Source organism: Diaporthe amygdali (assembly GCF_026229845.1).
Source record: "Diaporthe amygdali strain CAA958 chromosome Unknown NODE_31_length_594919_cov_65_084759, whole genome shotgun sequence".
Lineage (NCBI taxonomy): Eukaryota > Fungi > Ascomycota > Sordariomycetes > Diaporthales > Diaporthaceae > Diaporthe > Diaporthe amygdali.
The window spans coordinates 174,713-201,687 of NW_026517051.1; the positions used below are offsets into that span (position 1 = coordinate 174,713).

The window sequence follows — 26,975 nt, forward strand, 5'->3', positions numbered from 1 at the left end:
AACAAGTTTCAACTGGTCGCGAGCGTGTCAATTCTGGGGTCACCCTCAAGGCTAGTAATAAATGCTGCTTTGGTGATCATAATGAGGATTGGCGCGTTTAGGTGGATGTCGCAAGACTTTTCGATCCCCACTGTAGCTTGCTTTGACTCCACATCCCATCGGGAATTACTCCTCGGAGGCGCGCCGATGGCCCCAGGCTGTCAAGTGGCGGTTCTCCACAAGTCAACTACTTGCAAGCGGAGTTGTCTCACATGCTGCATACATTATCTTGTCGTGGTCGTGACCGATCGTCCCCAAATTCGACAGAGAGCAACATTCAGCAAACTTGAAGACAACATTGGCCCTTTGAATACTCGAGAGTTTGCCTTCTTCTCTTCTTAGTAATTGACCCTACCCACAGATAGGAGAAACTGCGGACGATGCCGTACATTATCGGGCTCAATAGCGGCAGCTCCTTTGACGGAGTTGATGCAGTGCTCTGCACAATCGACTTTGCGCCCGATGGCCATCCTGCCCGTCCAGTCTATATCGATTCCCTAACAGTGGACTGGCCGGAAGCCTTGCAGGAACAGGTACTCTCTGCATTCAACAATTCCCTGACCATCTTCGAGCTTTGCCGTTTGAACTATGCCGCCGGTGCTGTATATGCAGAGGCTGCCAACGCCTTGATAAAGAAAGCAGGGCTCAAACCCGAAGACGTTGAGGTGATTGGTTATGACGGTCAGACAATATACCAGGAGCCTGCCGACAAGGACCTAATGGCCAAGTACAGTCGAGATGGCACAGCTGGTCTTGTCGAGCGTTGGACCGAGGGCGGCTTCCCCTGTGGCCTCTTCATTGCCGAGTCGGGAGTCGTTGCGGCCCTGACGCAAGTCACAACCGTCACACAATTCAGGCCCGTGGATCACGCGCTAGGAGGCTCAGCTGCCCCATTGATGCAGTATCTCGACTTTGTGGCATTTCGCGACGTTGCACCTGTCGCAACGCTAAATATCGGTGGTATCGCCAATGTGCAGCTAGCGGATGCGGATCGTCGCCAGATGATGGCATTTGATACCGGTCCTGGGAACGTCATTATCGACCATGTGGTCAAGGCACGGACAGGCGCACTTTATGACAAGGACGGCGAGCTGGCCGCCAAAGGCACAGTTCTCACAAAGCTCCTCGAGAGTTTGCATACCCATCCATTCTTCAGGAGGACTCCTCCACGTTCTGCGTGGCGGCTAGACTTCGGCGCCGACTTCGCCGACGACATTCTAGAACAGAACAAAGGATCGTCGACCGAGGACCTCGTCGCTACCTTGACCGCCTTCACTGCGGAAACGATTCGAAACTCTGTCGTAGACATAATCATCAAGAAGTCGCCAGTCAAGCAGCTCATCGCGAGCGGCGGCGGAACACAGAATAAGACTCTGCTCGCTTGTTTGACCAACCTGATGGCAAAGCATGGGGTGGAGGTGGTCCTCAGTGACGATTATGGGCTGCCTGCCACCTATAAGGAGGCAATAAAGTTTGCGACGCTCGGCTTCGCCATGAAGAATCAACTTGCAAACAATATACCCGCTGCCGGTGGCGCTTCCTCTTATGCCATTCTAGGCAAGATGTCATGGGCACCGAGAATGGCCAAGAATACAGGACCATTGAACAAAGAACAGAGGACTGATGGTAATCTCATGCGGTAGGCAGAGCGAGTCTTCGTGAAGAGATTTTGGTTGGGTTGGGTCGAGAAGTCATCGTGGCGTGGTATTAGTTAGACTCGTGTGCAGTGGATGACTGAGCTCCATAGGATTCGTTCCTACGGAACGGAGAATGTCAATATTTTCTCTCAAGTCATTTCCCGCGCAGTGTGCCCTTTCCATCCAATAACCTCGTTCTCAGGAGAGCAGAGCGGTCGGCGGCGGCGCTGATAAAAATAAAAGAACAATGGTTCATCTGACCTATGTTGTCTCCCAACATGTTCGCCGCAACGTTCCGAAGAAGTGCCAAGCATTGGGCTGGGACGGCGTGTTCAGTAGCTGCTTGAAGTAGAGCTGTTTCTACTTTCGCTACGAGAAGAGGGAGTCAATGATATAGTCGTGTTTGGGCAAGAACTCCGCCAAGCCCGGCGTAGCCAATGCAAAAATGAGTGATAAACCAGTGCCCCATATCTTAATACGCGTCAGAACTTTCATGATGTACTTTTTGTTTTGAATAGACAAGACTCGACCTCAGCGTCGAGAAGAACCGTATCTTCAAGATCCGCAACGACGGCAAGATCAACGACGTGTTGCGCAAGCCCGTCGCATATAAGCTGCACGGTCGGCGAGTTCACAAACCAGAGCCGCAAGTATACGGGCCTCTCCGAGTGGGCGTCCTGGGGGGACAATGTGGAGGACACGGACATTGTGCTCTGGCACACATTTGGGCTGACGCACAACCCGAGGCCCGAGGACTTCCCTGTAATGCCGTCCGAGAGGATCAGCGTAATGCTGAAGCCTGATGGCTTCTTCACCAAGAACCCGGCCCTGGACGTGCCTCCTAGCACTAAGGGCTTCAACCAGTCAAGAATCCATGTAGAAGAGCCTTGCTGCAATGGCAAATTGATGATATGGTGATTAAATTTAAGGATTACATGTCTGTTAGAGTGTTTGCCTCCACATTAGGTACTTTGAAATAATCACGCTCTTACGACTGGGCTAAGCTGCTTCTGTTTACTACTATACTCTGATACCGCCCGCAACAATGCATGCTGACAGACCTGGTACTTTGATCCATAAGCACTTGGACCAGCCCAAATTTTAATTAGTGTTTAGTTGGCAGAATTCAAGGGCATTGTAGCTTAGTCTGTATTATGTAATATTTCAAATTCGGATCTTTCGCAGAGAATTTCCGTGGTGCCTGTAAACGTTTCTTCCATTTATGTCGGATGGGCCAAGCCATGTAGCTCCCTGGAAATGTATGGCGGCTGTGGCCAAAGTGCATCCTATGGTCACCAGTGCCGGTGACGGGGCTCTGGCGACGGACCTGGGGTTCGGAAGAGCTGCGCATGCAGGCAGAGCGCAGCGAGTCGAAGTCCGAAGGTTTTGGGTAGTAGACTTCGTCTTGGAAGAGGTGGGCGTGAGGAGTGTCGATCTAGGCGCCTTTGAGGGGATGTGAATCGTTGGTGAAGGTAGTTTCAGAGAGATGTGTTCAAGGGAGGCTGGTAGGCTCGGTTGGAGTAAATATGTGGTTTCAATGATTCTTTTGGGGGATGGGGTAGGGGGCCGCCCGATTGGAAAGCGGTTGCAGTTGCGTTGAAAAGGATGCTGTAGTTGAGATGAGGCGACATGATGGGAGAGTAAGAGAGGAATGTGTGTAAACATGATGCATGCATGGATAGATTCTTCCTGACGCACATACGTTGAAGACGTTGTACCTCTGTGTTTCTTTCATGAAGCTGTCAAAAGCATGCATGGCGCCGATGGAGGCTTTTCGTCCGTGCGCCATGCTCTTCCATACACTTCTCGACTTCGTCTCACAGCGATTGCATATATTCGAGCGAGACGCCAGTTTACAAATAGTGAGCTTAAGTGACTAGTTAAGAGGGGAGGGGGGTCCAGAAAGGTATGTTGGCTATGAAATATTACAAATTGCGAAGATAGAAGGGAAGCAAACTTGGTGGTAAACACTTTCAATCAGCAGCTGCTTTGCAAATTGCCATGGGGTTGAAGGTTGCCGGAGCCCGCTCACATTTGCAAATGCTTTTACTACGATATTCACAATGTTAGAATTGCCAGGCTTTTCGTCTGTGTGAGCTTCAATCCGACCAGCCGCGTACGTATACTTGCAAACAAAACATTGACGCCCACTGGCAGGAATTGGCTTCAACTACTAATGCTTTGCCTGGTAATAGATAACTCTCGTAATAATATCATTGGGAATTCTCGCCCTTCTGGTGATTCCTGGTAACCCTGAATGATTCTTTGTCTGCTTATTTGCCATGTGAAGGCAGAGCCGGCCACAATCGATTCTTCCCTGGACCAACCATTGGTCCTATGTCTGTCAGAGCCGTGACAAGGGCCTCACGAATCTGCACTGGGCGTTCACCAGACCGTGACTGCATGTAAAAAAGTCTTCGAGGAAGTCAAATTTGCGAATTTATGGGATTAAATGCAGTGACTCTATCTCGTTACTCAGAGTCCCCGTATTCTTGGGGCGGCGGCGGTGGCGGTGGCGTGTCTATATCCTCAGAGCTGCGTGGGATGTCCGCAATCCGTTCAGCCACTTCCCCATCAAACAAAAGCGCAGCAGCCTCTATGCGAAGTAGCACATCACGAGCTGGAGGCCGCTTTTCAGGCTCACGAGCCATCATCTCTTGCACCAAGGCCGCAATGAACTCTTGCTGCTCAATCGTGATCTCCACCCTCGAGGCAGCCTCGGCCACTACGTCTCTTAGGTTGCCCCTTTCATCCCCAGGGTTCTCTTCGAACCACGACGGCGCGCCTTCGGATGTGCTCTTCAACTTGCCGCTCTCCATATAGCCATACTTGACCGCATCAAACTGGCCTTGCCAGCTGCGTGGTAATAATCCCACGGAGTGGACTATATGTCCGATGAGCATCTCGAAGATTGGGAAGTACATGGGAAAAAGAGGCCTGCTACAAAAAATCTCGCAGAATAAACAGGCCAGTTCCCATATATCGCTGCCGACTGAGGGAGGATGCCCAAAGCAGACTTCGGGCGGGAAAGAAGTTATCGGGATGCCGAGTCCGGTGCGACCGCGAGGGCGGTCTAATACGAATGCTTCGCCGAAGTCGATGATCATAATTGCAGCAGAGGACATGCCAATGTTGAAACCTGAGAAGTCGGGATTGTTGACAATTTTCTTGGGACCATGCGAGGAATAGGAGCCATCGCGCAATTTCAGTTTCTCTGTCGCCATAGGCCCCAACAACTGGCAAACTGCATCTGGCGACATGGGTTGGATATCAGGAAGACTGAAGACGATATTGGAAGTAGTAAGATCTGAAATCTGCTCTTTAGCGATGGTTCAAGGCAGTACAGATGGGACTCGATTCTGACCTGCATGGGCAACACCGCGTTCATGCAGAAAGGCAACGCCATTGGCTATCTGCTGAGAAATTCGATATCGCGCGCCAGGGGTGAAGGTTCTGGTGAGACTATCAGCAGGATTGCTCTAGCGCAATGATTATCAGGAGAAGAACGACCTTCCAAGAGACCATTTGTAGAGGCTAGGGCCGCAAACTGGAAGAACGAGACAGGTGTGCACGCCGTTGGGCCCGGTGACCTCGAAGGAACCAAGTAACTTGACAACGCTTGGATGATCGTGTGGACCGAGATACTCCATGACTCCTCGCTCATTAGCTTGCGCTTCAGAGACATCAGCGCAGAGGATCTTCAAGGCGTAGTAGCGGCTGTCTTCAGTGGACTGAACCAGCCATACGGTCGCGAAGCCGCCAGATCCCAGCTTGTGAAGCACGGTGTACTCAGCTATCTTGTCACCAATGTCGACGGGATGATAGCCCCCAGGCACGTATTTGTGCACATCTTCGTAACCAGACTCATCCATGCGCAACGGGCGGTACCTGACTTTGCCATGCCGACGTACCTTCTTGATTGGTGGGAGAGACCTCAAATCTTCCAAAGGCGGTGGTGGCGGCGGTGGAGGGGGAAGGCAAGTAGAGCCGTCAGTTGGCAAGGAGCTTGATGCAAAGGAAGAGCGGATAGTTGGAGAGATTGGCACCTGTGAGGTCGGTGGCGGCTCCATTGTGCGTGCTGTGGGAATTTTTTGGTCTGGCGATGTTGGATTCTCTATAGTCAGACAATTGAAGGGTGCCTATTTAGGAACTCAAGTAGAGAACATTGAGGGAGAATTCGCCGGTGCATGCTCATCCAATTATCAGGCGAATTCCTCTCTTATACAGATTGCCCTAACTGAGACGGTCCCTACGTCGTTATGGCACAAAGACCCGATGTAGCTGTGGAATTTTGCTGATTTCTGTTGAGGTTCGCCTATCGAAAAGAAAGGCAGAGACAGCGCAGCTACGCGTACCCTCGAAGCTATTCACAATACGGCGGTGGGCTGATAAGATAAGCCTATCGATAAGGGCCCTACGTGCTCTAACCCAAAGGGCCCCGCTGGCATTCAGCCCCACGCCCTCACATGGACAGTGTAGACATTGTACTTATACTTAAGCCTTTGAAAGTCTTTAGTTAAGGCTGGCGGCTGAGGGCTAGGGTGGTTGGCCGCGGCAGAAGCCCCCTTATCGATAAGGCCCGCCTACCCTACAGCTGCAGCCCCGAGGGCTCCGCCAGAGCTCTGTTTCCTTCCTTTCTTACTGAGGCCAGCCTACATAAAGTCCACACACTTTGGTGCAAATCTCGAGCCCACGGTCATAAAGCCCAAGTGCCGTCTCATTTTTTCACATTACTCTAATCTGGCATTAGTGATACAAGCACACCTGGCACGACGTCGGCATGATTGCGCGCAACTCTCCTTGAGATGCCTACTAGTAGTACAAAAGGTTGGTACTTTTGTATGCTTTTTTTTCAAACAACATCGTCTCAATCCAATCTAGTTCTACGTTGGACTGCCATTCAGGTGCCCGGCCACTTACGCGCTTGTTCAGAACTCCTTGCTGACAATTATCAAAAACTGCGCCACGGACGGACAGGACCAAGATAAGGGGAAACATATCTGTGCACCAACCCAGCAGACAGGATGCAGTCCTGTGTGTCTCTTGTTCTGGAAGCGAAATGGCCCCCATGTCACATTCACCTTACACCGGTCGTGATGTGTTGGTCCGGGTAAGTTGCTCGCCTAGGCTGCCGGCCTTGGTAGGTTCTGCAGCACACAACGTCGAAATGACCTTTCAGCCTCCAAGTATTGGCTGTTGGGTGTTCCAGAACGGGAATCACTCCGTGTAACGAGATGCAGGAAACCCTTGATGCATGGCGAGGTACGTAATTTACGCAAATGGGTACCTTTCTGTCTTGGCATGTACCTAGAAGTACCTGGGTACGTACAGCTTCCTCCCCCGCGGCATGAAAACGCTGTAGCCCGTGATGCGGCGCAGAGTGAAATCTGCATTTGTGGTGTAACGGCCAAACAGCTGCCTGAAAGTATTCTTGTTATACCCTGGCTACTCTGCCGGTTGGTTTATTATTAGCTGCAAAGTACACAGTAGAATAGAAAAGGCCTCTGAGTTTGGCTCACTGCTGCCAGTCCTCCAGGTCAGCACTTGAAGCAGGGTCCTAGGACAAATCCCTTTCCACTTTCATTCCACACTGGGACCATCTGACCCGTTGCTGATCACCAAAGCCCAAACGCTGCTTTCTGCCACAATGGCCAATCCTTTGACGAACCCCACTCTGGCCTTCGCCATCACAGGGCTGCTCGCCACTGGCACTTACCTCTGCACTAAGCTGTACCACAGACGTTTCAAGCAGAATGCCCACATTCCTCAGCTTCCTCCTTCTTTTCTTTGGGGCCATCTCATGGTGTTCTATGAGTTCACCAAACGAGGCATCCCAGATCGTCACCCAGGCTAGTCTTTATATCTTAGCATGTCCACTGATGATCATGGGACTGTGCTAATACCCGCCAACGATAGACGCAATCCTTGCGGATATGCATGAAACCTTAGGGAAACCGCCCATAATGCTGGTTGACAACTGGCCCGTTGTACCTCCCATGGTATTGATCGCTAGTCATGAAGTTGCCGAGCAAGTGTCACGACCTTCGAAGCACTTCCCGCAGTACGGCACACCCAAGGCGCCCTCTGTAGACCGTATTGTGAGCTTGATTGGACCCAACTCAATCCTATTTAAACAGGTACATTCTAAAACCCCCCGTTTGCTCCATGACCCTCTTGTAATTGCTAACTACTGCCCAAGAATGACGAATGGAAAGGGGTTCGCAGGAGATTCAACCCAGGCTTTGCGCCACAACACCTCATTACTCTGTTGCCCGTAATCATGGAGAAGACAAAGCCTTATTTGAAAGCCATTGATGGTTTTGTCAGCTCAGGAGAAGATTTCCCGCTCGACCAGCTAACGACAAATCTTACCTTTGACGTGATTGGAGCAGTCACCATGGGCGAGGACATGAACGCCCAAGAATTTGCTTCCTCTGGCCAGGACCAGCTCATTAACATGTTCAAAGAAATGATAAAGAGTAGGTGCTCAGTCAAAGTATATAAAGCCAACCACTGCTGACATTGAAGCAGCATACGGAGACGACAAGCTCCACGCGCCTTGGTGGCTAGCCCCTCGGGTTTATTTGAGGCGACGTCGTCTGGGTGAAAGAATATCGCAGCATTTGAGGCAGATTGTCCGTCGCAACTTCGATGAGATGAACTCCGATGCCCATGGTGAAGTCTCCAGCAATCGTCCCCGGACCATCTTAGCGCTCAGTCTGCAGGAAATTGAGTCGCTCACGCCGCAGATCATGGAGGAAACGTGTGACCAGCTCAAAACCTTCCTCTTCGCCGGCCACGATACAACGAGCACCACAATCGTGTGGAGCATCTATGAGCTTTTCCGGACTCCTCATGCACTAAAGGCTGTCCGAGATGAGCTTGAAACCCTCTTCGGGCCGGGGACAGGTCCACAAGGCTCCGCCACAGTCGAGGAGAGGATGCTGGCTCCGGAAGGGCGGGAGCTTATCCATCGCATGACCTACATCTCTGCCGTCATCAAAGAGGTTCTGAGGTTGCATCCCCCGGCTGGCTCCATCCGCGTATCCAAGCCCGGCAGTGGGCTCGTGGTCACCACGCCGCAAGGGGAATATAACCTCGACGGCAACTGGATATACCTGAATCACAGCATTATTCACCGCGACCGTTCTGTGTTTGGGGACACGGCAGATGACTTCGTGCCTGAGCGCTGGCTACAGGCCGACGACGACGCTAGCTGCCCAGCAAGTGCGTGGAGGCCATTTGAGAGGGGCCCGAGGAGCTGCATCGGGACGGAACTAGCTAACATTGAAGCTCGCGTCATTATCGCCATGCTTGTCCGTCGCTATGAATTCATCAAGGTTGGCCTGGGTGAGATGGACGTCGACGCTGGCGGTCAGCCGATCGTTGATGCCAAGGGCCAACTGAAGACCAAGTCTGAGTTATACTCTGTGAGTGCATCGATCTTTCAAACTAAAAGGTGAAAATCCCAGTCCTGACGTTGAGTTCAAGACGATACGGATTACTGCAAAACCAGTAGATGGAATGATGATGAAAGTAAAGCTCCTCGGGGGTTGAGAGGCAGGAAACGGAGTCCGGGGAGGCGGGGAAGTCAAGAGACAATGAGGTTCAAAGGTAGTAGAGCAGTAGACTTGGTTTGAATAGGTGGACAGTGTCACTAAGGGAAGTTGAGAGAGCAAGGTCTATCATCGCTCAAATCATGGCCAAACATGTAATGACACGTCAGTATTTGATTATTTGGGTCTAATTGTCTGGGGAAATCTCGCCGAAGAATTGGGAAGATTCCACATGAGCTGTCTCAAATAAGCCCTAATTAGTGAAAACATGTATACGAGGAACTTGAAGCCCTGCGCTGACACGTCCTATGTTCAATGTGTAAGTAAAGTGGACACTCCCTCGTCTTTCTTCAGCCTTGCTTCTTCGGGGCAATCGTTGATGGATTTATGCACTCAAACATCCGTGCAACACTCATGACCGCTTTTCTCGCTTGCTCCTTCGAGGAACTCTCGCCAGCCAATAAATAACAAAGATCGCCACCGTGTTGAACAAGACATAGGCAGCCATTACTCCTACATCGCGCCATGCTCTCTGTTTATCAGTGCCCATGCCCAAACTTCGAAGTACTATGTTTGCGTCCGAGACTGGACAGTACTGGCAGTGTCCGCTGGTGTCACCCCCATTGGAAACGTAGCCGCCTGCAACGAGAATGTAGGCTTTCAGGTACTCTCCGCATGTCGCTGCATCAGTAGGGAGTATAATGGGCAGCATCTCGATGGCAGAGCACGCAGCCCTCGTGTCAGATATTCCGGCAATAGCGAGACCCTCCAGAACATAGGTCAGGGGAGATACACGGTACATGAAGATCCAGAATCCTGGAAGCCCAGTAGGAGAGACGAGAATCCTGTAAGTCACCCATCAGTTCCATTTTCACGCAGGGAGGTGGGAGTAGTAGATGAGGTGCTGGAAATCATACCCGCAAAAAACAAGGCTCAGCCAGAAACAGAGAGTGGCTATCTGGATAGCCGTCTCTGGGCCACTGATCCCCGCGGCGAACGCTTGAGACAGTGTGCTAGCCCAAAGGCAGAACAGCCATATTAGCAAGAAAACGAGGCCACCGCGCTCAGCGGTGCCGAAGTGCGCACTTCCGTTCCGCTGCATACCCGTAGGATAATACCAGCAGACAAATAGAAAGACTGAAATGAGGGTCAGCCAGGTGGCTTCGACGACTATGTTTGCTGTAACGAAAGCCATCCACGAATATGTCTTTGAGTTGCGCTCTCGGGCTTCGAACACGTCACGTCCCCGGACAAACCGTGGGAGAATTAGCAGACTCAGGGCGCTGAAGAGCTGTGAGATTAGGAATATGGAGAATAGGAGATTTGTCAGTCCCTGTATGTCATGCTTGGCGTTGTAGAATGAGATGCCATTGACGAGGCTCTGCGTCGAGGTCAGTACTCGCTACGAAGTGAAAGGACAGCAACTAGAGACAATCATACCAGGCCGGTGCACATTGCTGTTTTTGTGTACAAGTAAACGGGGTCCCTCCATTGATCCTGGAAGAAACGCTTCGAAACCAATGATATCTGCTTGAAAATAGGCACTGCAAACTCCCCCTCGTCAAGTCCCGGGCCATTCTCCTTTTCTGGGCATGTGGATGGGTTCCGTTTTGCTTTGAGGCCCTCGAGCTGTTGTGTGACGTTGTGTCTTTCCTGGCTGTTTTGCCACTTTGTGGACCAAGTTTCGGTGTCAGAAGCTGTCGCAGACTGGCCTCTTGTTATGTGCAACATCCACTCAGCTGGGTTCTGGTCTGGGAGACACTCCTGAGCACCCTTACTTTCAAAATAAGTCATCAACACGTTAGCGTCCTGGCCAATGTCGCCGAAATAGACTGTAGCGCCGTCCTTTAGCAAGAGGACTCTATCGAACAGGTTGAATAGCTGGGCAGAGGGCTGATGAATCGTGCAAAGAATAGTGTAGTTGTTGTTCACCAGCTTCCGCAATAGCGTACAGATTGACCAGGCTGTCTGGCTGTCGAGTCCCGAGGTTGGCTCGTCTGGACAATTATCAGCAGTCTAGATGGGATCCAGTGACGTAAGACAACGTACCAAGGAACAAAACAAGATCGGGCATGGCAACCATCTCTATGGCAATGGAGAGACGTTTTCGCTGTTCCACATTCAATCCTTCGCCCATGACTCCAACAATAGCATCGGCGTAGGCTTCCATATCTAGCATCTCTAGAACTGTCTCAACATATGCCAACTTGTCTTCTTCTGATTTCGTTCTCGGCTGTCGCAGCAAGGAGCTGAATTGTAATGCTTCACGCACAGTCGAACTTGACACATGAATATCGTTTTGTTGCACGTAGCCCATCCTCCGCCGGAAGTTCTCAGTGGATTCCCGCGGCTGATCGTCGATAAAGACATCGCCACCTACCTTGCCGGCCGAAGTCTGGTCCGCCAAGACATCGAGCAGCGTCGTCTTACCTGCTCCAGTGGCGCCCATGAGTACCGTGAAAGTCCCTGGCTTGAGCCATCCTTCGATGCCCTTCAGAATTGTTCGGGAGCCACCAGAGGTCTTGACATCGTATGTGACTCCACTCCAGTGAAACACAGATGCGTGCTTACCGGCGTCGACAACAATTGCAGGCTCCGATGCCCCAGGAGGTTTGTCGCCACCCATGAGACCGCGGACTAGGACATCTTGAGCGAGAGTAGGGACTTCCCCTGTCTCATCATCTCGAGCTGCTTTTGTCCTGTGAAGTTTTGGAGCCACGCTGCGCTTGAAGACGAGGACCTCACCCCGGGACCGCTCAGCAGGTATGTATTCGGCGGCCAGCAGATGTATAACGCAGAAGACAACCATCATGGCGAGAAGGATTCCGATATTCCTCCATAAATGATCATGGGAGTATCCGTATTGCAGTGCGATATGCGCGCTGCCGTCCACACTCCCCGACTCCGCCATCCTACCAATCTCCGGGCACAGCTTCAGACTTTGATTGATGTTGCTGTACTCCGGCCCGTCGGGGACTGTATTGGAACACGGAAATTGACGATCGCTGAACTCATTAATCATGAGGCTTTCGTAGGTATAAGCGACTGGGTTGATGAAGCGAAACCAACCGAGCCACGGAACCATGTAAGGAGGAGGAACAACATAGCCGGCATATAGAACGCAGAGAACTGTTAAGATCGAGACTGGTGTCATGGTTCCGTTCCGAGACTTTGAAATTGTCCCGATCATACGGAAGAGCATTGCCATGGTGATGAGATTCACCAACATGAAACACCAGTAGGTGAAGAAAGATGACGCAGTCCTCCGGAGGTTGGTCATAAAGTAGACCGGGATGTGGAGCATGAAGGACAGAGCGAGTTTGCTAGGAAAGTCGCATAACATAGAGGCCAGCCGCTCGACAAAGGGGTGGTAGAACGCATAGCGATGTTGCTTCTCAACGATCGGCCTCTGTGCCCACATAAGATCAACTTCAAAAGCGGGTACGAAAGAGTTGAGCATCGTGACAAAAAAGAGGAGGATGGATCGCTGTCTCAGATCGTTCGTGCCCTCGCCTAAATTGTAGAATACACTGCCAACAATGATTCCAAGGATCGAATTTGCGATGATTGCTGAGAGGATGGGGACGTAGTCGTTGCGAAGCCGTTGATAGGCTCTCTTGAGACAGATAAGGACCTGTTCGTGTATTTGGAGAGGAAACGTTGACTCCCGAAAACTAGGGCCGATGTTAGAGGCAATTTCAGTGGATTTGGCAGGGGAACAGAGGAACATCGAGTTACCTGACTTTGCCGGCCAGGCTTGACTCCCCGCTTGTAGCCGACTGCTGACTGTCCGAAGGAGAGATCGTCGAGTTGGACGCTTCGACCTCGGCGCGAAGTGACTGGGCCAATGCACTCTGCTTCCATGCCGTCGCGAATTCGTCAGATGTTCTTGGTACCCGGTCGTGAAAACCTGGGCGGGCGACACGTTCTGCCGGGTTTGTCAGGGAAGTCAAGAAATCTGGCGTGGTTGCACGACTAGGTCTGGCGAAACCCATGGCAATAAAGTACTCTGCTGCGAGACCCACAGGCCCAAAGAAGATCTCGCGGCCTTCGTAAAGCAGCATCACTTTGTCGAAGCACTACTCTCAGGTCAGCTATTTCATGGCATGGGAATCAGAGCCGACTTGATAAACATCTTCCCAGTGTTCCTGGAAACGTAAAACACGAACATCTTTCCAGTGAGCGTGCACAGGGTGCTACCAACCTGGCACATGCTTTCAGATGCCTGATAGAGACTCATGGCAACTGTGGACTGAAGTACATCCGTTGAACTCCTCAGTAGCTTGATAAATTGCTTGGCCGTCGAACTGTCAAGTCCGCGGGTGCTATTGTCCCAGCACTGCAGTTGTGCGCCGCCAACGTATGCCTCAGCAATACTGGTCCGTCTCTTTTCCCCGCCGCTTACGCCTCGTATTATAGCATCTCCCATAGGGGTCTCGAGCGCTTCTGTCAGGTTGAACAGCGAGGCCATGGTCTGACTACTGCTTGAATGTGTTCTCCCCTGGGCACAACTCGGATCGGTCCACAAACGCCGGCGTGTCGAAGCGGCGAACCCCAGAGTCTGACCCAGACTAAGTTCGGGAAAATGGACATCAAGTTCAGCAAGGTATATTCGCTCCCCTGTGAAGTCACGATGCATCTGATCGTACGAGATCGGCGTCCATGGAGATGGTGTTATCGACTCGTGCACGAGGTTATTGTCAAACTGTTTGAACCTGTAGCTGCATTTTGAGGCTGCGTCCAGACTCAACCCATGGGTTTCGCCAGCCAATACCTTGAGAAAAGACGAGCATCCACTGCCAGGTCGTCCGAGCACCAGCAGCATCTCTCCAGGCCGGATCAAACCTTCGAAATCGTCCAGAATATGGACTCTCTGTAGCTGACGTCGCACTTTCTGGGAGAGCCTGGTCAAGCTGGGGAGGAATGTCGTCTGGTACTGTGCCGAAGTGAGGAATCCATAGCAGTTGAGTTTGCTGAAGGACACTTCAATCTGGGGCATCCGCTGGTCTTTTCTTGCGAGGAGCCACTCGGAAAGTCCGCTGGGTTTCAGGTCGTTTGTTGTGCTCGGGATGTTTCCCTCGCTCTGCTCGGAAAAGGCAGGACTGCGAGTTTTGTCCTTTTCGTCCATCGTGTTTGACTGAATCTCAATGCACAGACGGGCGCTGTTCTGTTGGATACTGGATGGGCTCTAAATGGCGAAAGAGAGAAAGAAAACAGCACGTTCTCATAACCGCGTCAAGAAGATGCTGGTCAATGTTTCTTGCAAGCCGTATGATACATGACAGAGAACCGACATGTGCTGCCGCTTCCACGAGGTCATCGTTTGAAACGTCCAACACTCCCAGGCGCTATGCGGTGTATTGAAGCACAAGCATTGTGGGAAATTGGGAGCTCCAAGCTCCAAATAATGTGTAACCACACCAGTTGAACCGCCAACAGGTGAGGTTAGTCTTGGCATTTATGCTCGGCAAATTAACCAGATTTCTCGTGTCTGGTCAAAAAGAGAATAGAACCAGTTTGCGCAGAAAATACTGCGGTGTACTTTCCGATACATGTGAAGACCTGCACAGTTGGCCCTACGCCCCGTCGATGAGTTAGTGTGCTGCGGAAAGCTGCATGTGACAGCTGCCATCCTTATATTGCCATATCATTCGATTAGTCTCGCCCCAGACCCTGCTTATCAGCCTATGTTATATGAATTGGTTGGTGACACAGGGCTCATCATCACGCTCTGGGGCAAGATCGGCTCCTGCGCCTGAGCTGGGAAACAGGGCCAGGATAAAATGAGCGCACCCACCTCGAGCCTGAACTTTGCATTATCTAGGCTGTGGCAACCAACAATCTGCAGGCTGTGAACTGGCTCTTCAGTGTGAGTGGGTGAGCTGTATGTGTTGGTTCACAATAATGAAATGTTGCCCTGACCCCACACCCACCCCCCAAAACTGGTGGGGAAACAAACCTTGGTAGTCAGCGTTGCTTTGCATGCACTTTCTTGGGCCCAACCTCCAGTGAGGTTCATCATATCGTATGATTGAATAAGTGGGGATGTTCTTGACTTAACTACGCAGGTTGCTCATGCGCATCAAACCTGACCTTTTGGACACGCAAAGACAAAGTTCCTCCGGCTGTCCTTTTTGATTCCAACACAAAGCTCAATCCACAGTGTCTTGTCATCAGCAATATTGGTCGTCGTTCATTTGCGATTCCAAATCTTTGCGGGTCGCAATCCCGGAGTTAAAGGTAGTGGCATGGCTGGGTCTCATGCGTTGGTGATCTTTCAATGATAGCCTCGTCTGTCATCATTCGATGGATAAGGCTTAGCTGAGAACTTGGGGGTCTGGAGCATGCTGCATAGCCCTACAAAACAAATTGAACGATTCCAGCTTGAAGGAATGCTGCCTGGGATAATCCCAAATTAGCGACGCACATATATATTGATTTCTTGCATGTGTCACTTGGCATTCCTTTCTTACCAACACATGCTTTCTGACCGGGAATGACAGGTGTTCTGCAGATCGTCTGTGTGCCAATACGACAGGTATCGGGCTTAGCCCAGTTCTCAGGTCACGATTCCTGTCATGTGCAGACTGGCGAAGTACCGGATACAAGTGTGTCGGACTTCAGGAGGGTTTGCGGCCCGTGTCAATGAGTACTCCCCTCCATAATTAGCTTGCTTACTGTGGGAATTAGTGGGCAGGCAATGAAAGAGTGTCTGTTCGGTGCAAAATAGGCCTGTTGGCTGCAGCTATGTTCCAGTTGTGTAGCTATTGGATTGTTTGACCAATTTGGAGAACATAGCCTGTCTAACAACAAAAGTCCTGTACCCTTCAATGGCGATGCAAAAGATACACATATGGTATATGATCTAAATACTAGTTCTTCGAACAATCTGATAACATCAAGGACGCCCTGATTCAGTAATTAGCACCTGGGCAAGGTAGATGTACGTGAATGGATATGATTGCGAAAAGGTCAGACCAGACCTTCGGCAAGGACTTGAATCTACTGAAAACTACATAAGTCCACATGCTTGAAATGGATTGTATTGTATATGTTCTTCTTTCACCTCAAGTAATGTACTGATCTCGACCGCTTGTATTGGCATGGAGAAATAATGATCAGAAGCTTAAACTCATGCAACCGATGCATCACCTTCTCATAGACACATGGTTATTTCCGGCCCTGTGGTTTTCAATTATTGCATATCAAGTTTCAGTTCATTTAAGTCTTCGTCGATTCACAAGATTCTCGTTGTAATCGATTGGCTATGCTATACTAAACCAGAAACATTATCCGTAGTGGCCCATGAAAATGGTTCAGTGATGCAAAGGGAAACGAATGGATCAAAGTCAGCATTCGTGGAAGCTTCAAGTCTTCCCACCAGATTGTCGCCGCCTGATACGAAAGGGAATTGAACAAGAAGGAGTGTCTGTACCCGTTCCGAATCTATTACTGGTCATGGGGATACGGTTGCTGCCAATTTGAAGCTCAATGTCGTACTTGCTTGTCAGTGTGGCCAGTGTGAATTGTATCACGCTTTTGGCCAAAAACCGGCCAGGGCACATGTTTCGCCCTCCTGGATGAGTCAGTCAGCGAATAGTTCAAAGAACATTTCTATCATGAACATGAACTCAAAAGATAGCCGTACCACCGTAAGGGATCCATGTTCCTTCCAACCCATCAGTACTGAAGTACGGTTGCCTCTTGTCCTTGCTAGCCGTGGACTTGATCCACGTGTTTGACAGCTGGGCACTGGGTCGGACGGGGCCGCTCATAGGGTCAGTTGGATTGACAATGAACCGTTCGGCCCAGAACGAGTCCACCGGGCGGCTACCGTCCTTAGTGTTCCATACATTATTGTCCATGTGTGAAATGCCAGTTGGGATCAGCCCGTAACTGGACTTAGGAATGCGCCATTTCCCCAGATTCAGCTCACCATACATCGGCAAAACTGGCACTGACACTGATACATGCAAACGGAGTGTCTCTGCGTAGATAGAGGACAGCAGTGGGCTCGCCGACAATCTTTTCATGTCAACAGGCCCCGGCTTGCCGCTGGCGCGATCAACATACACTTCCTGAACCTCACGCCGCACGCGATTCAAAAGCGATGGGTCTCGCATCACGTGGATCGCAGCCATCATGGAACAAGGCACTGTGTTCGCTGTTGCTCTACGACATGAGGTCGGTTGTCAGCACTCCTATTCAATCCTTTTCTAGAGACATGACTGCGCACAGTACTTACCCCCAAGCCAGACCAAGATCAATGCACGACATTGCATCGTCATCAAAAAGGGGTCTAAGTTCTTCATGTCGACAACGGGTCCATGCAGAGCCCCAGAAAGGGTCCCCGTCACCGTCTTCATATCTGCTTTCTTCAGTGTAATGCTTCCTCGCATACTTGAACCAGGTCCTGAACTGGTACAGGATGGTATGACGAAGCCTCTCTGCCCTTCCATAAGACATTTTCCTAAGCAGCCATGGTGCTGCCTGATCGAATTCGAAAAACGTGCGCACAAAATCCGGGTGCATTTTGAAGAGATTAGGGCCGAAGATTGCTTCTATCTCAGCTGCGCCCACAGTATCTTGGGTGAAGCTACACAAATCGGGAAAGTCTATCCACGCGCCGTTCTGATCCGGCACACGTTCTGATATCTTAGCAACGAATACATCCATATAGCGCTGGAGAGTAGCTTCGAGGGCATGGCCTGTGAGTGCTTGACGGTCGCTCTGGTAGATGATGCGATGGATTCGAAGCTCTTCTGGGACGCTGCTGCCTGGTAGCGGCTTGATCTGGTCTCCCGAGTCGTCTTCCAAATAAAGCAACGCAGATTTCTTCGACATCCCACAGAGGTCTTTGAAGAAGTATACAACGGTTGGGCGGAAGTCGAGGAGGGATGACTGTTTCCAAATTTGACGAATGATTGCAGGGTCTCGATAAACGAAGACGTTAATGCCAGGGAACACTGGCAACTGCGTCACCGAAGAGTTTCCATTGTACGTGCTAAATGACACACTGTTAACAGGATTCCCTGACTGGGCCAGACTCTCTGAAATGCATTACTAACGTGAAACGTGAGAGGGCGGCGCGGGCATTCCATACCAACGAAATCACGACGCTCAGGTATGGAAAAAGTGACGGGTAAGAAGGTGGTATCAGTCCGGATCTGTCAGATCGGTGTGCTCGATGATATTGAAACACCAGGTATAGGTACGCAGTGATCCATATCACAATACTCACGGCCAAGACAAGACACCAAGTGAGTGATTCTCTTGTTCCTGTTAAGAAAGCAAAAAGCTGATGCATTTCGATGGCAGGCAAGGATCAGTGGAATAAACAAGTGATTTCTGAGTGGAAACCCTTTGAGAAGACAAGATCTCGGGGATGCAAGACCACATTCCCAGCCGACTGCGACTTTGAGTGAAGGGTTGCCTTCCGATTTGAAGATACTTAAGTAGCGTTCACAGCAGCCTTCTCTTATACCACTACCCTCAGGTCCACCAAAGCATATAAATAAATCAAGCATGTTGGTAGACGCCACGTATTCCGTGCCCAGTTTTCAAGCAATGGGGAGCTTGAGTCGAGGACCAACAACAGGATGGTTGTATACAGTACATCAAGCCTGTAGGGGCTACATTCACTCAGCGTTTCACAAATAGCCCCCAAAAGACTTGGTAGCATTGCATCACAGCATGCAACCACCTCAACTGCTCCAACGCAAATTTAGAAGCAGATGACCAGCACGCTTGCAGCCTTCTTTATACAGATTGCGCCACTAATCACAATGATGTTCCCACGCGAAACACTACGAGAGATAAAAGATTTGAATAACGCCAACTTCCCGCTCGGTAATATTTGGTGCAAGTAGTTGAGGATTTGATTCAAAGCGCTCTATCTGCTCGAATTCCATACTGCTGACACTCCTATCAATCGAGACCTTTTCCATTATCGGCACAGACCCCAGGATTGAAACCAAGAATGGATGGGTACGATCTTTCCAAGGTCCCACTCGGAATGGCACCCCCAGGGCAGACTGTCAACCTTGCCGAGGGACCCTCTCAAGCTTGGATGCCCCGCCTGGCTATTTACACCACCCTACCAGTGGCGTTCGGTTTTCTTGTGCTGCGACTCTTTGCTCGTCTACGAATGAGGATTGCACTGGGCATGGATGATTGTGAGTACCGTGCTGGGTCCATCCACTCCGTCCCTGGCAGTGCGCTAATCATTTTCAGACTTGTGTATAGCTGCTGTAGTAAGTGCTAGTCGTTCCTACAGCCTCGGACATACAAGGCGGGTAGGCTATGTCGCAGGCTCTTATTAATCTCCTTTGTTAGGCCGCAAGCGGTGGATTTTGCGGCGTAATGTTGTCAAGTGGTTTGTCCTCCTGCACTTTCCCAATTAGCACTTGACCCACTCATATTTACTTGTTACTAGTCATCGATGACATGTACGGCCGTCACTCTTGGAACATACCTCTCAGCGTAATAAGTGCAGGTGTCCTACAGGTGGGTAACCTATCATATCCTTTTGTTCTCTTGGGTGTCAATGTCTTCCCAATCTCCATGCTTTGATGACTGACTTCCACGTAGAAGAGCTGCGCTATCACAGCAGCATATTGCTGGGCTGCTGCGCTAGTCAAACTATCCCTTTGTGTCTTCTTTCGTCGCATCTTTTCGCCATCCCTCCGAAGCAACGTCATGATATGGATTGGAATTATATCAGTGACGGTACTATACACCTCATTATTTATTGCGTGGATTATATCTAGTGTGCCACATAGAGGTGACGGAGGCTGGCGTGGGATGAGCTTCTTTAGTAGGACTAGAGAACAGAATCCTAAGATCAGTGTTGGATTGGGTGTTGTGGGTACTGTTACTGACTTCTACATCATAACAATACCTCTGACGGCTATTTCTGGACTGAACATGTCCTTGGCAAGGAAAATCGGAGTCTCAACGCTCTTTGCCACTGGTTTATTGTATGTGTTTCCCTAAACCCTTGGCTTTCTTGTTCGAGGTGGTAAACTGACATTAATTGTGCCTCGAATATACAGAGCTTGCAGCTTTTCTGCGGCCGGTCTAGCCTCACGTCTTGATAATTATCGAACAACTCTTGTGCGCAAGTATCCCGATCCATTCTGGACATCAATGCCAGCATATGGATTGGCGTAAGTCCCAGGCCATAAAACCATTTCTTGACTGGGTTTCAACTGACTATTTTCAAGCATTGCTGAGATCAATCTTGGCATTGTCTGCGCTTGTGTACCAGCTGCATTTCCCATATTCAAAGGCCTAGCGGAGAAGTCCAGTACTAGATGGGATTCTTGGAGAAATTACCGCTCCAGGTCCAGGACACCCTCGAAGCCTCCTCAGGACAACAGCAAAAGCACATCCAACGTTTCAGAGCCACACCAGGGCTTGCCCAATGTGCCTAGAGGCACTCTACAAACGCTGCTCTCATTCGTTAAAGGCTCACAGAGCACTCATCGCGGCGACAAGTCACAAGGCACCATAACCGTGACCAAAGACACCGATATCGAAATGAGGCCTTATTCCGAGCTCCGCTCTGGGGACTTCGAGAACATGTACCACTCACATCTGTACCAACAAGGCTCCCAGAGAAATCTGGTGAGCAGTCACGCAAATACGAAGAGCCGTTGAGTAGTCGTGTGCGGTAGCGTGAGCGGACTTCAACGACTCCGAGCTATTTGCTCAGGCGTTCAAGTACTGGGAATGCTGGGAGTATATATACACAGAAGTCCGACTCTGGTGGACGTACACATGTGAGGAAGTTGAAAGGGAAAATATGAATGGCCACTCCCTGCAGGAGCTCATGTACATTCAAGTGCTTTCCGGCGGCGGACGGATGAGAGAACAGTTGTGCAAGAAGTGAGATATTTCAGCACTGACAAGGTTGACATGACGTGTTGACAGATTTTGTTGCTTGTTGGAGATATTGTTGCGGAAAGAAGGTGCAAACTTGTTCTTGTCCAATGTAAAGTCCAAAAAGCTATAACATTGCTGCTAAATTTATTCATTGCGCTCCAGTCAATCAGTACCGGCTCCGTCGCTTCTTTGATGCCCACAGGGTGTAATGGGATCACGGAAAGCTATGAAGACGATAGCAGCGATGACTTCAAACGTTGTTAGAATCATCAGCAGGTGGATCGTTCTATAGGCTGAATGTTCGCCCAGTATTGAAGAGCTTTTGGAAAAAAGGCATCGAGACATGCTCTCGGACATCACACTATTCAAGTTGACCTTAATAGTTATCGCGAAAGCAATGTTGCAAACATAGGAATCACTGATTAACTATTTCATTAGCAACAACATCTATAAACCCTCCCTCCTAACGAGAAGAAATCACTCGCTTTTTCATCTCATCTAATTAGTACTCCAGCATTTTACATGCCTTATATATTGCTTTGAAGTTTCATTAATACACAGCTTAAGTCATCCGCAACATTGCGGATGGTTCTCTCCGCAACACACACAAGATTGCTTCACTCTATTCAATTGAAACGGCTGTGTTTACCCTCGTAGAGATTGCCCCTGGGTCATTACGACACCCTTGTACTGGTTAGGCCAAGTGAAATTCTGGGTGTTCAAAGTATGGCTGTATATCATGGAGGGAAGTCGTTAATAAGCTGAACGTTCCCAATCCGCTGGAATGTAACGCTACAATCGATAAGCTTATCTTATCAGTCAATTACCATTATATCGCATCCTTCGCGAGAACTCATTTCCCCCAATCAAAGCTAAATGAAAACCTGTTTTCACGGGCGAATCGTGCCTACAAGCCATAATAGCAGGAATCTCATCTCATTCCCTAGATATAATATTTTCACTTCTCAGACAATATCTGGGTTCATATTACTTCTATGCAGCCTTCATAAGTCAAAGAAGTCGATATAATGAAAAGCATACTCCGCATATTGCCCCTCCTCTTTCTCGCTACCACTTCAGTAGTTACCGCCCAAGGCTCGCTTGGCGGGGGAGACGGCTACATCGATGATGGCCCGCAGCCAGATGACCTGAACGGCTCCAACTTCACCTATCCCTATCCGATCAAAGTCTACAACTTTCCTTCGCAGCGCCTAAACATGCAAATGGCATTTATGGATGTGGCTCCCGCAAGCACCGCAAATACATCGACAGATGCACCAGTAGCCGTCTTGTTGCACGGCAAAAACTTTTGCGGGGCGACCTGGAACGAGACGATTATCCAGTTGACCGGTGCCGGGTACCGAGTGATTGCGCCCGATCAGGTTGGGTGGTGTAAGTCGACCAAGCCGGTGGGGTACCAGTTCACGTTCCAACAATTGGCTTTGAACACAAATAGCTTGTTGAAGCAGTTGGGCATCTACAATGCCACTATCATTGGGCACAGCACGGGAGGGATGCTGGCAGCTCGATATGCCATGTAAGTCTTAGTATGGGCGTGAGAGCCTGATCAGTCTGAAATCAATCCTCAGAGTACGCTGACCTCCTCCAGCATGTATCCCAGCAATACAACAGCCATGGTCATGGTGAACCCTCTCGGCCTGGAGGACTGGAAGACCAAAGGCGTCCCCTACCAAAGCATCGATCGCAGCTGGGCCACCGAAAACGCGACCACTTACGCCTCGATCAAAACTTACGAAAACACAACCTACTACGTTGGCCGGTGGCAGCCCCAGTACGACGTGTGGGTTGGCATGCTTTACAACATCTACACGGGCTCGCACCGCGCCGAATTCACCTTTAACCAGGCGCAAACCACCGACATGATCTACACACAGCCTGTCATTTACGAGTTTGGCCTGCTGGGACGGGTGCGCACGTTGTTGGTTATCGGGGACAAGGACAACACGGCCATTGGAAAGGCGTGGTCGCCCCCGGCGGTGCAGGCAGTGATTGGGAATTATAGTGTGCTAGGCCCCGCGGCCGCCGCCATGATTCCGAATAGCACGCTGGTCCAATTCCCAAATTTAGGACACGCACCGCATATAGAGGAGCTGGCGGAGTTTCACCGGGAGTTGCTGGGATGGCTCTTGGATTCCTAAGGAAACTTCTTCTTGATTGTTGTTGATGGTGGAGGGTGGGTGGGTCTGCCATCGCAACATTGAAGGCTGAGTATTATGTCTTTCGTTTGCTCAATGTAACTTGTCTGTTCCGCCCCTAAGCATAGGACAAAACGTGAGCAGGGTGTGTAAATATCTCTTATATTGTATATTCAAAATAAACTTGTTTTGACATATGGCCAATTTAATCTCTTATCTTTTAACACTTTCGTTTAATGTATTTTAAACAGACAAAGATGTTCGCGTTTGGGCAATAATATGATTGGGTTGCTATTCAAGACAGTCTAACTTGGTAAATGAAAACTCGAAACAAGCTCTGATGCAGTATAACAGCGAGACGCTTAGTGATCATATTTGGACAATAGTTCACTCTCAGTGGATAATATACGTCTTAACCTGTCGATCCATGAACCCCTTGTTACACTCCTCGACTGCTCTTCCAAACATGTATCCGTTGATGTATACATCACCAACAAACCTGTACCCGTCACCTTCCGGCCGCAGGACCACAGGCGTGCTACAGCCTAGCGGTACAACAACATGATCACCTCGTATCATGAACCCCGTGCCAAGACCAACTCGGTCCTCATCGGTGATGCAAAAGCACCGGCCCATCATATTTGACGCAACGTTCTCCTGTAGGAATAGGCGTCGCTTGTTATAATCCATCTGAGGGTCTCTGCCGATGTACTGTTCTAGCTCGTGGTCTATCTTGAATTTGGGGAGGCGATCACGTAACGTTAGCGCGAAGACGTGGTAGCAGATATCCATCCACTCCTCTGGTGTCTCGTAGTCTTCTGGTATGTGAGAAAGACTCAGCGCTAAGCAGAAGCGCTGTTCAAGCGACTGCAGGAATTTGTCTGGGTGACCATCAAAGGCTTGCAACAGACAGGCTCTCCATTGCAAAAAGGCTGTGAGGTAGTCATACAAAGTGCATCGTGTGCCCACAGCGACTCCGTGTTCTTTGATACTTCCTAACGGTATGGCTGATATCCTCAGCTTGTTCCTCTCCGTGAAGTCAACGACCACTTCTGCTTTTCTTGACGCCGAAAAGGTATGGGTCGTCGCAATGGGTGAAACCTTTGATATGTGCGACCAATCGGGCACCCAGCTCGGCAGATTGTTATTGTTGGCGTAATCTGGAAAGTGAATCGATTCGCAAAGGATGTCCAGAGAACCGGTCTTTTCGACAACGGTGCGGAAAATATTGACATAGATGTCTTTGACAGGAACGCCGTAGTCGACCTTGATCTCGCTGCGGATCTTTTCTGAGAGGACGCCCAGTAAACCAAAGACTTTGTCCTTGGGGTCGGAGCTGAGCTTTCTGCGACAAGCTTGCATTACTTCGAGCAGATTCTGAAACACCAAGCGGTCGGGTACGTCGTCGCCATCCATGAAGTTGGCCCGAGAACCAACTCTAGCCAGACTACCTGGGCCTTCATGGACCAAGACCTGTGGGTAGCTTCCGGATCGTGCTTGATAGAAGCGGTTGCTGTAACCAGGGTGAAAGCTTCTTTCGAGCACGTCTCTGTGGTCTTGAAACACATCTGACGCAGTTTGGAATGCACTCCACGGGAGAATCGCCGGTCCGCAGTGGACATTGATAGCTCGTGCGTTGAACACTTCTTGCACGACCCACAGTCGATGCCAGTACTCCCTATCGAAAAGGGCCACCACAGCGGCAAAATTCTGCTCGCTGAACGGTGCGGGTGTACGTCTCGTTATTTCTCGTGGCATCTCAGCCCCATTTGACACCTGCTCGATGAGCTCCATGCCGAGGTCGCTGTCTTCAGATCGTGGGCCGAGCCAGATTGCTACCGATTCTGCTTTCTGGTAGATTCGCGTCATTAGTCGGACTTGATCAGCTTTCTCAGATTGATCTTGTTGATTGATTGAGATGGCATCTGCCCACACTGTTATCGACTTTCTCGGATCCCTGAGAGCCCTCAAAGCTGATTCCAAGCTGGCTGACACGCTTATGGTTCTGTTTGCCGACCCCACAAATATTTTGCGAGTGTCGCTAACGTCTCCCCAGGCATAGGAGAGCGCCACATAGGGTCGTGAATTGCCCAATGGACAGTTGAGCATATCACATCTGATAATACCTTCGGGATCGTCTTTCCGTTCAGGACGTAAGATGATCAGCCTGAACTCTCCCTTGTCGAGATATCCATACATCTCAGCCATGTCGTTTGCTGATAGCATAGATGGAGACACGCGGTGGGTGCTCCGTGTGTAAACAGAAGACGAGCTCAAGGATCGCAGACTTCCTGGGTCAGAAGCATCAACGCTGTTTCTGTGCCTTGTCAAAGTTGGGACCATCAAATGTTCGGAGACATGAGAAGAAGGATCCCTGGACGTATTGTGTCGTGATCCACGGCTATTAGGCCGACGAATACTTGTGGAGGATCTAGGATCGGTAGGTGAAAGTAAGGATTCTTGTCGGATAGTACCATTACTATTCCGGGAAAGGGGGCGTTCCTGGGAGGATGGAGATCTGCTGACGACAGGTTTTCGAGACAGCGGTGGTGATGGAATTTGATGGGAATGAGATCGGAGCTCGTCAATCGAACCAGCTTGCAACATCGAGACGCCATGATCGAGTAGCTGTTCAGCTCGTCGCAGCATACTCCGCTCAGCGTCGCCACCGTCACTTCGAGACATGGTCGCTTTGCAGGACAATTTGTGCGTGGTGTCTCCTGACGATATGTTGATGATTCAGCTTGTTGTGCCTTGAGAATCCTACCCCGCCTTCAAATTTTGAATGCGATTGAAAACTGGTGTCAGCATGCGAGTTGATCATGCAGACGGACTTTACTGCCTGAGTAGGTCAAGGTTACTTTGGACATGCGTCTGTTTTGTATCACCATACAAAACAGGCAGCCCGGGAGAATACAACCGCTAGCTGACGACAGGATACTGATTGATGGAGCCACATGAGAAGACATTTGTGGGCAGGGCGCGCATTCGCCGCTGGCAATATAGGTACGTCACAAGTTCCAACCTGGCCCCGTGCAACTCTATATTGAAAGATTTGCTCTCGAGCTTTCAATCTCTGCATAGTTCTTTTTGTTCTCTACCAACTGAGGAAGCCTCTCTAAGGTTATGACTCGGTTCTGTAACATACTCTGCAGAGTCACTTGAGTACGTACTGCCAGTGCACCATTCAAAACTTTTATACAGTAAATTAGTGGTACTGCAGTGTTTAAAAGATAGATAATTGGCCGCTTCAGAACCCAAATTCACCAATACAACCACTGGCAGTTCTTGACGGAGGCAATATTACGGGATCAGATCTAACCACACATGCATTCATTCATCTGACAGACTAGTGGTGGTGTCTGCACGCATCTCTCCAATACTAGATTCACAAGTGGAAGCACCATAGCGAGACGTGAGTGAGATTATATGTGCATAGCGGTTTTCTGATAGAATCTGTGATAGAGGGATGTGAGTGTCATATGTGGAGTATTTTAATTGAAGTCACAAATGTGGCTCACGCAGCTCGTGGCACTCTGCGCAGGAGCGAAGTCTTCTCAAGCAAACCCGAAGAGAAAGCCCCAAAAGGCACGCCGTTAGAGTCCCCTCGTCAGTCACGCAAAGTTCACTTTTATGCCTAAAACTCAATCTGATTATACGGATGGTGAAATCTACGAACACTGCCCCGACTCCTTGGCTCC

General features: G+C 50.0%; 9 protein-coding genes across 9 annotated transcripts; 4 read left to right on the forward strand and 5 right to left on the reverse strand.

Annotated features, from left to right (window-relative positions):
- Window positions 1-419: 419 nt before the first annotated feature.
- Window positions 420-1,682, forward strand: J7T55_000296 (uncharacterized protein; the record flags this gene model as incomplete). The annotated part of the gene is made up of 1 exon (XM_053132400.1): window positions 420-1,682. One exon carries the CDS (start codon window positions 420-422, stop codon window positions 1,680-1,682), a length of 1,263 nt encoding a protein of 420 aa, XP_052989534.1.
- Window positions 1,683-2,167: 485 nt separating this feature from the next.
- Window positions 2,168-3,432, reverse strand: J7T55_000297 (Copper amine oxidase 1; the record flags this gene model as incomplete). Its single annotated transcript, XM_053132401.1, has 3 exons — window positions 2,168-2,523; window positions 2,973-3,111; window positions 3,379-3,432. 3 exons carry the CDS (start codon window positions 3,430-3,432, stop codon window positions 2,168-2,170), a joined length of 549 nt encoding a protein of 182 aa, XP_052989535.1.
- A 715-nt stretch (window positions 3,433-4,147) lies between these two features.
- J7T55_000298 (uncharacterized protein) lies at window positions 4,148-5,746 on the reverse strand (the record flags this gene model as incomplete). The annotated part of the gene is made up of 3 exons (XM_053132402.1): window positions 4,148-4,983; window positions 5,041-5,155; window positions 5,249-5,746. 3 exons carry the CDS (start codon window positions 5,744-5,746, stop codon window positions 4,148-4,150), a joined length of 1,449 nt encoding a protein of 482 aa, XP_052989536.1.
- Window positions 5,747-7,323: 1,577 nt separating this feature from the next.
- Window positions 7,324-9,204, forward strand: J7T55_000299 (uncharacterized protein; the record flags this gene model as incomplete). Its single annotated transcript, XM_053132403.1, has 5 exons — window positions 7,324-7,516; window positions 7,593-7,774; window positions 7,876-8,155; window positions 8,208-9,106; window positions 9,196-9,204. The coding sequence occupies 5 exons, from the start codon at window positions 7,324-7,326 to the stop codon at window positions 9,202-9,204; spliced, it is 1,563 nt and encodes a 520-aa protein (XP_052989537.1).
- Window positions 9,205-9,644: 440 nt separating this feature from the next.
- On the reverse strand, window positions 9,645-14,360 carry J7T55_000300 (uncharacterized protein; the record flags this gene model as incomplete). Its single annotated transcript, XM_053132404.1, has 6 exons — window positions 9,645-10,077; window positions 10,150-10,613; window positions 10,673-11,229; window positions 11,282-12,906; window positions 12,971-13,311; window positions 13,437-14,360. 6 exons carry the CDS (start codon window positions 14,358-14,360, stop codon window positions 9,645-9,647), a joined length of 4,344 nt encoding a protein of 1,447 aa, XP_052989538.1.
- A 2,503-nt stretch (window positions 14,361-16,863) lies between these two features.
- J7T55_000301 (uncharacterized protein) lies at window positions 16,864-18,539 on the reverse strand (the record flags this gene model as incomplete). The annotated part of the gene is made up of 3 exons (XM_053132405.1): window positions 16,864-17,404; window positions 17,478-18,236; window positions 18,301-18,539. The coding sequence occupies 3 exons, from the start codon at window positions 18,537-18,539 to the stop codon at window positions 16,864-16,866; spliced, it is 1,539 nt and encodes a 512-aa protein (XP_052989539.1).
- A 672-nt stretch (window positions 18,540-19,211) lies between these two features.
- J7T55_000302 (uncharacterized protein) lies at window positions 19,212-21,125 on the forward strand (the record flags this gene model as incomplete). The annotated part of the gene is made up of 6 exons (XM_053132406.1): window positions 19,212-19,407; window positions 19,668-19,680; window positions 20,080-20,211; window positions 20,287-20,400; window positions 20,458-20,860; window positions 20,949-21,125. The coding sequence occupies 6 exons, from the start codon at window positions 19,212-19,214 to the stop codon at window positions 21,123-21,125; spliced, it is 1,035 nt and encodes a 344-aa protein (XP_052989540.1).
- Window positions 21,126-22,146: 1,021 nt separating this feature from the next.
- J7T55_000303 (lpha beta hydrolase fold domain containing protein) lies at window positions 22,147-23,277 on the forward strand (the record flags this gene model as incomplete). Its single annotated transcript, XM_053132407.1, has 2 exons — window positions 22,147-22,655; window positions 22,728-23,277. The coding sequence occupies 2 exons, from the start codon at window positions 22,147-22,149 to the stop codon at window positions 23,275-23,277; spliced, it is 1,059 nt and encodes a 352-aa protein (XP_052989541.1).
- A 390-nt stretch (window positions 23,278-23,667) lies between these two features.
- On the reverse strand, window positions 23,668-25,500 carry J7T55_000304 (uncharacterized protein; the record flags this gene model as incomplete). Its single annotated transcript, XM_053132409.1, has 1 exon — window positions 23,668-25,500. One exon carries the CDS (start codon window positions 25,498-25,500, stop codon window positions 23,668-23,670), a length of 1,833 nt encoding a protein of 610 aa, XP_052989542.1.
- Window positions 25,501-26,975: the final 1,475 nt, after the last annotated feature.